The sequence below is a fragment of the Cnephaeus nilssonii genome, assembly GCF_951640355.1.
Source record: "Cnephaeus nilssonii genome assembly, chromosome: 5".
Taxonomy (NCBI): Eukaryota; Metazoa; Chordata; class Mammalia; order Chiroptera; family Vespertilionidae; genus Cnephaeus; species Cnephaeus nilssonii.
Window position 1 is genome coordinate 30,285,629 of NC_137076.1, and position 7,928 is coordinate 30,293,556.

The window sequence follows — 7,928 nt, forward strand, 5'->3', positions numbered from 1 at the left end:
CCTGGCCCACAACGTGTTGATATCCCAGACTCTGATATGGTGGCATTTGTGTTGATTAACAGCATTGGGTTCAAATCCCAGCGCCTCCACTTCCCATCTGTGTAACTTTGGGCAAGTCACCACCTCTCTGAGTCTGTTTCCTCAGGGGCCAAATATAAGAAGTAATCAAATACTCTTCCACTCGTCGAAGAGGTGTGTAAGAAGTCAATCAGATAACCCCATGAGCTGACTCCGAAAGAGGAAGGCGCACATGAAGCTCTCAGTAAGTGTTGCTGTTATAAAAATACACCCCTTGTGCAGCCCCAGGACTGTTGCATCTGCTCTGCCACTTTTCTGCATGGCTAGCTCCTCATAGAGATGTCACTGGGCATTTCTTAGCTCGGTATTGCCACCTCCACCAGGGTGGGACCTTGATGAAGGCAGAAACCAGATTGTTTGTATCTGGAGCCTCAGTGCCCAGAATAGAACGTAACACAAGTGAATGAATGAGTAGTGAAAGCTCCAACACACCAACCAACCCTTCCTAGGCATTCTTCTTCTTCCCTTTCTTCCAGCCATTCTGCAGGCCTCTCCAGGGAGGTCCTAGGCCTGAGGAGTCAGGAGTGCCCTGGCAGGGCAGGGAAAGAAACAAGAGGTCATTCTGGCCCACATCACCAAATGTTTATTACCTGTTTCTTCCATCTGCACCCCCATTCTCCCAGGCCAGGATAGGAACACATATGACACACACACACACATTCATCCAGAGACAGGTCAAGATAGGGGCCTGGCCCTAGCCAGTGTTGCTCAGTGGTTAGGGTGCCAGCTCACACACTGTAGGGTCACTGGTTCAATTCCCGGTCAAGGGCACGTACCTGGGTTGTAGGTTCGATCTCCAGCCCCAGTCTAGGTGCGTGAGGGAGGCAACCAACCAATGTGTTGATGCATCTCTCTCATATATTCATATTTCTCTCTCTCTCTCTCTCTCTCTCTCTCTCTCTCTCTCTCTCTCTCCCTCACTTCCTTCCACTCTTCCTAAAAGAAAAAAAAATCAATGAAAAGAATATCCTCGGGTGAAGATTAACAAAACAAAACAAAACAAAACAAAAGATAGGGGCTTAAACATGGCTGCCTAGAGCTGTCCATGCTGCCTGCTCTCCTGAGCCTTTGTTTTTCTGTCTAAAATATAGAGGTTCAACTAATCCTCCTTCAAAGAATGAAATGGCGTTTTGAGTTTTCCGAGGAGGAAAGGAATTGGTATTCATTCATTCAAGAGGCAGTAACACGCAGGAATCAAAAAGCCACCTGCCTGGTTTTGAATCCCAGCTCTACTACCTCCCAGCTGTGTGACCTTGAATAAGTTACCTAACCTCTCTGGGCCTCAGTTTCTCATCTATAAAATGGAGTTAATGGAGAGGTTTTGTGAGGATTGCATGAGTTAAAACAAAGGTGATTACACAACACTAGGCACCGGGTGATAAATAAGGCGTTGTTATTATTATTTATTTAAAAGCATACACATGATAGTTCCAGGGTCTTTTTTTTAAAAAAAATATATTTTATCGATTTTTTTACAGAGAGGAAGAGAGAGGGATAGAGAGTTAGAAACATCGATGAGAGAGAAACATCCATCAGCTGCCTCTTGCACACCCCCTACTGGGGATGTGCCCGCAACCAAGGTACAAGCCCTTGACCGGAATCGAACCTGGGACCCTTGATTCTGCAGGCCGACGCTCTATCCACTGAGCCAAACCGGTTTTGGCTCCAGGGTCTTTTTATGTTTCAAGTTAGCAACATCCCAGGAAGGCAGAGGCTATCAGTGTCCTCATTAACAGATGAAGAAGCTAAAGCCCAGGGTGTTCAGCAGAGCTGGAGAATGACAATGGGTTGCAGACACCTGAGACATCTAACAAGCAGAAGAGAAGGATTCTGGGGACTATTCTGCCACTGTGAGAGAGAGCCTGGGGCAGGGAAGGAGGAGGGGGAGAGGTTCCCGAGGGTCAGCAGAAGGCGTGCTGCTGAGTCCAGTGCTTCCAAAGCTCAGGTCACTGAGTATCTTCAGGCTCCCAGGCCCCGGACACCACCAAGATCTCCATTGTCACAGCCTGCGGTCCAGGGGAAGAGACAGATGGGTGACCAGGCGCCATGGCGCTACAATGGGACTCACAAGCAGCTGTGGGAGCCCAGAGGAGGCCTAGGGAGGGAGGCGGGGATCAGAAGAGACTTCCTGGAGGAGGTGATGCTAAAGCTGAGACCCAAAGGGTAGGCAGGGCAGATGGGGCAGCTAAACCAGCTCAACACAGGCCAAGAACACAGGCTGAGAGTTTTGGGGGTGAGTTCCACTCACCCCAAATTCCACCAAGCCCCCACACTGCCTACTGCTGCCCCAGATACTTACTCCAGCTTATTGTGCACCCAGATACAGGCTGGAACCTCTTTCCGGCCATGTCCAACAGAACTTTCCATGATGAAAATATTCTGCCTCGACAGTGTCCAAGACAGTTCCCAGGAGCCACATATCACTATTGAGTGCTTAAAATGTAATAGCGTGACTGCTATGGGTTGGATGTATATGTTGAAGTCCTAACCCCCAGGACCTCCTAATGCGGCCTTATTTGGAAAATAGGGTCATCACAGATGTAATGAGTTAAGGCCGTGGTCGGCAAACTGTGGCTCGCGAGCCACATGCGGCTCTTTGGCCCCTTGAGTGTGGCTCTTCCACAAAATACCACGGCCTGGGCGAGTCTGTTTTGAAGAAGTGGCGTTAGAAGAAGTTTAAGTTTAAAAAATTTGGCTCTCAAAAGAAATTTCAATCGTTGTACTGTTGATATTTGGCTCTGTTGACTAATGAGTTTGCTGACAGACCACTGAGTTAAGGTGAAGTCATACAGGACTAGGGTGATCCTAATCCAATATGACTGGTGTCCTTATGAAAATGGGGAAATCAGGACACAGACATACACACAAGGGGAATGCCATGTGAACATGAATGCAGAGATGAGGGTGACGTGTCAGCAAGCCCAGGAACACCAAAGATTGCCAGCAAACACCAAAATCTAGGAACAGATCCTCCCTCATGGCCTCAGAACGAACCGACCCTGCTGGCATGTTGGTCTCAGCCTTCAGCCTCCCAATCTGGGGCGGAATAAATAAATGCCTGTGGTCTAAGCCCTCTCACGTCTGGTACTTTGATACGGCAGCTCCAGCCGACCAAAACAACCAACTGAATTTTAAATGTTCCTTTCATTCTAGTTCATGATAACTAGCCGCACACGGCCAGTGGCTGCTCTATTGGACAGCGCAGTAAACGGTTTCCAGTCACCAAACCCCCGTCGTGCAGCGGAAAAAACAGACGTGGGGGCTGCCCCGAGAACTTGGTGAGACAGAGGTAGGAAGACCCTGGCTGGGGCCCGGGAGGATGGAGAAGGAGAGCAGCCTACCAGCCAAAGGGGGCCAAGTATTGGGGGTGTGCACCTGCGCCGTCCCATAGGCTACTTAAATGCCAACGGGTTCAAAGGTCAGTTCTTCAGTTTCACCGGCCACTTCCTGAGTGCTCAGCAGACACGCGGGTTCCTGTCCTGGCTAGATGGAGACCCTTCCACCATCAACAGCCGTTGGGTGGGACACATGGAATTCACTGTGGCAAGCACTGAGCAACAACAACCTCACGCTGTGGGCTCTGCTTGCTCCCAGCCCACTGTAGGGGGCGGGGGACGCTGTGAGTCCCAGGAGAACTCTAGAGAGTAGGCAAGCCTCCTGAGGCGAGGAGAACCAGGCCACTGCCCTTTTGCTGCCCCCAGACTGGGGTCCCAAGAGATGCAGAACCTAGAGGTGGAGGAAGAGGCTGCCAGGAAACCAAGAGGAGAGATGGGGTAGGAAAGGGGAAGTGAGCGAGAAGGGGCGGGTGTCAACTGTCACTGTCCCCACCCACCCACCCTGGTAGCCTTGTATTGCTCAAATACTTTCAGAAGAGTGGGCCGGTTACACACAGGTGTGTTCACACACACCCCCCCCCTCGACAAGAGGCCTGCCACAGAGATGTCTGTGCCTATGTAGAGGCACAGCACATGCTCATGGGCACAAGCCATTCTGTCCCCCACCTCTCTCTCTCTCTCTCTCTCTCTCTCTCTCTCTCTCTCTCTCTCTCACACACACACACACACACACACACACAACCACCTGCCTTCACAACCACACCACCACCACCAAGCACACAGACCCAAGGCCTGCCCTGGCCACTGACATGCCTCCTTGCAGGCTCCTGGCCACCCCACCGCCCTCATGCCATCCTCCCTCTGCAAACACGTGAATAAGAGGGAGGCGGAGACATCTCATACCATCATTGAACTTCCATGTTGTCAGGGCATCATTTCCACAGTCTGCCCCTTGTTGCCTGGGAGCCCCACTGAGGCCCAGAACAGAGCCCGGATTTCCCCAGAATCACACAGGAACTGGGGCATGCAGAGTCGCCCCGTTTGTCCCCATTCCAGGGTGCCCTCTGTTCCAACGAGCGCTTGCCTCTTTGGCATCAGCAGACGTGGGGACTGTGAGGAGGACCACGGGGCCTTGGGACCCCTGGGTGGCTGCCCTGTTCCGTCCTCTCCCTCCACCTGCCTGGTGCCTCCCTGCATGCTCCCAGGCCCCTGGCCCACCCCTCCTGGGCCTCGTCCAGGGCAGGAGCGGGGCCTGCGTGGGCATGCACCTGGCGGCTGGACCATCTTCCCCAGCTGTGGCTCAGATGCTCCTCACGCTGGAGATGCTAGTCAAGGGCTCCCGCATCCGAAAGCTGAGCGGCCGGGAGCCCCGAAAGCTGTCCCTGGGCCTCAGCGAGCTGTCCGTGGTGGAGGCTCCAGAATGGACCTCAACGGCCCGGGCCAGGCAGTCCCCAGGCCCGCGCAGGCCCAGCCGGAGACACCCGCAGCAGAGGAAGCCCAGCACGGCCCGGCACACCTCCCGGCTGCGGAAGGAGTAGATGAGCGGGTTGACCGCCGAGTTCAGCACAGCCAGCGCCAGGATCCAGTCCATGCCCCGCAGGTACTCCTGTGCCCAGAGGTTGGAGCCAAAGATGTCGGCCAGCAGCAGGCCGAAGAGTGGGCCCCAGCAGACCACGAACGCCACCAGGATCATGAGCACCGTGTTGAGCAGCCGGCGGGCCTTGCGGCGGAATGGGGGGCGCGAGGCCTTCTGCCCGTTGGCCCGCACCACCCGGAAGATGGCCCCATAGAGCACCATGATGGTGGCCAGGATACAGGCGAAGATGACCACGCAGAAGAGGATGTAGGCCTTGGAGTAGAGCGGGAGCAGGCTGGAGCAGCTCGGGAAGGAGCACACGCAGTTCCAGCCCAGCAGGGGCAGCAGGCCCAGCAGGGCGGCCAGCAGCCAGCACAGCCCGATGAAGCCCAGGACGCGGCCCCTCTTGGTGTCCCCGCTCTCGGCCACCGGCCGCACCATGGTGGCGAAGCGCTCGCCAGCGGTGAACAGCAGGCTGAAGGTGGATGCGGCCAGGGCCATGAAGAGCATGCCCTCCCGCAGGAACCAGTGGGCCGGCGCCAGCTGGAAGGTGCGGGCCCCGGACAGCAGGACGTTGACCAGGTAGGCCAAGCCGGTGAGCAGGTCGCTCAGGGTGATGTTGACCAGGCAGTAGTAGACCCAACGCCGGGACCGCATGCGGGTCACGATGGCCATCAGCACCAGGAGGTTCTCCAGCACCACCAGGCAGCTCATGGCCACGAAGAGCCCCTGCAGGACCCCCAGGCCCCCGTCCTCCGGCGCGGCCCGCCCCACCAGCCGGCCGGAGTGGTTGTAGTGCAGGATAATGAGCTGGCTGTGCCCGCTGGCCGCCAGCTGCCGGCAGGCGTCAGGAGCCTTCACTGGGGACCCTGTAGCATTCATTGCGGTCCCCCAGGGCAGACTGAGGCCCAGGGTGGCTGGCCCCCGGGGCAGGGTGGAGCTGCTGCCTTGCCCGGTCTTGGTTTCCTGTTATTTGAAATTTCCTGTTATGTTCGAGGTACCCCCAGGGTGGGGGTGAGGCCTGGGAGGGGAGGGGCATCCCAACGGTTCGCTCCCACCCCAGGTCCTTGGAGGGCGCTGCAGCTGCTCCTGCTGCCAGACCCCCTCCTTTGTCCCCTTCTGTTCCTCGAAAGCCCAGGGAGTAGGGGCCCCAGAGGGAGGGAAAATGCACCCCCCAAAAGCACTTGTCACCCTTCCCAGCTAGGTGAGTCCCTCTAGGACCCAGCTATTCCTTCACTGTCTTCCCAACTGCTTCACCTGTGCCTGGCACACAGTAGGTGCTTAATAAATGTGTGTCAAGTGACTGCACACACATGAGCATGAGCACTGCTGGCCACTTCGTTGAAGGTGCGGATGCGCCCCACGTTATCCCCACGACAGACCTGTGGTCCACCCGTCCCAGAAGAGGACACTGAGGCCTGAAGAGGTGGCACCGGCTATCGAGGGTCACACAGTGGGAAGTGACCACCTACAAACACACAGGATTCTCCAGGGCCAGGACCCAGCTTAGCAGAGTTTTTAGTTGCCCTTTTGTTGTCTCTTCTGCCCCCTGACCTGGCCCTACTTGGAGCAGAGCTAGGGATCTCCACCCAGCACAGCCCCTCACTTTGGGGGAAAGAGGCTCACAGGAAAAATGGGGGCTCACCCCACCCCCATTCCCACCCATGTCCACCTGACCCGGCTCGGGCTGACCCAGTCGGAGATGGCTGAGGACTGAGGTGTGAGCACCAAGTGGGGGTGAGAAGTTGGGGGAGGAGAGCCAATCCTGGGGCCCCTGAAGAGGCAAGGCACAGTCCTGCCCTGGGGTCTCCGGGGGGGGGGGGGGGGAGGCAGGCTCCCCTGCCAGGCCCACAGGTGTGCCCATAGAGGTGGGTGGGCAGGAGCTCGGGGAGGGCACCCAGGGGACCGTGGCTCCTGCCCAGCACCTCTCCCGTGGTTCACTGTTCAGCTGTGGGAGCGGAACCATTACAGGGAAGCTCAGGCCGAGGTGTTGCCTGAGGAGGCGGCAGCATCTTGTCACTAGAGGTGACCAAGCAGTAACGGATCTGAAAGGGAGGTTTGGGGAGGAGGGGCCACGCAGGAAGCCGTGTAGGCAGCTGCGGTTTGAGGCCTGGGTGGGGTGGGAAAGGAAGCCACGTCTTTCCCAGGTACCACCCTGTGCAGCAGGACAGCTGGCCCTCAGTGCTGGCCTCGCCAGGGACCGCCTGCCTTGTACACATTGACAGAGAGACACACTGCGTGTTCCGAGACTCAGCCTGCACCCGGGATTGAATCCTCATTCCAGGCTGGACCTTGGATGGAGCTCTAATCCCAGGCTGAGCCCTGGGTTCCAGGTTGAGCTCCGATCCTAGGCTGAGCTTTGATCTTGGATGAGATCTGACCTTGGATGAGACTTGAGCTGATTCTGATCTTCACCCATGACCCTGAGTGAGACCCAGCCCTGGACTGAGGCCTGATCCCAAGCTAAGCCCCAATTCTAGTTGAGCCCCAACCTCAACTAAACCCCAATCCCAGCTGGGCCCCTGATCCCTGGCCCAGAGAGCAAATCCAGGACTAAAGTACGATGCCATGACAGAGCAGTTGGACTAACACGGCAGAGCTGTCCAACAACGGCCTCTCCCGTGAATTGCTTGCCGCCTGGGAGAAAGGCCATACACACATCATACCTGATTTAATCTTACAATACATGTCTGTGCGGTAAGAACAAGCCCCCTCTAGAATCTGCCCTGAAGCCACAGCTCTAACAACATGCAAGTTAACACAGAGAAGGTTATTGTTGTTGTTTGTAAATGAAAAATAGTAGCACCCCAAATGCCTGTGCACAGGAGACAGGCTGATAAATTACGCTGCACCCACAGTGGAGCAGCAGACAGCTGTGAAAAAGAACAAGGACATCCTCTGTGAATGAACAGAGCAATCTCCAGGTCATCTTGTCAAGT

At 55.9% G+C, this 7,928-nt stretch overlaps 1 protein-coding gene across 1 annotated transcript; it reads right to left on the reverse strand.

Annotated features, from left to right (window-relative positions):
- Nucleotides 1-4,315: 4,315 nt before the first annotated feature.
- Nucleotides 4,316-5,906, reverse strand: S1PR4 (sphingosine-1-phosphate receptor 4). The gene has a single exon (XM_079772969.1). The coding sequence runs from the start codon at nucleotides 5,869-5,871 to the stop codon at nucleotides 4,714-4,716; it is 1,158 nt and encodes a 385-aa protein (XP_079629095.1). The 5' UTR covers nucleotides 5,872-5,906; the 3' UTR covers nucleotides 4,316-4,713.
- Between the last annotated feature and the right edge of the window lie 2,022 nt (nucleotides 5,907-7,928).

What these genes read in the sequence shown, in the direction of transcription:
- S1PR4 (XM_079772969.1), bottom strand. Translation starts at nt 5,871, where the DNA reads ATGAATGCTACAGGGTCCCCAGTGAAGGCTCCTGACGCCTGCCGGCAG.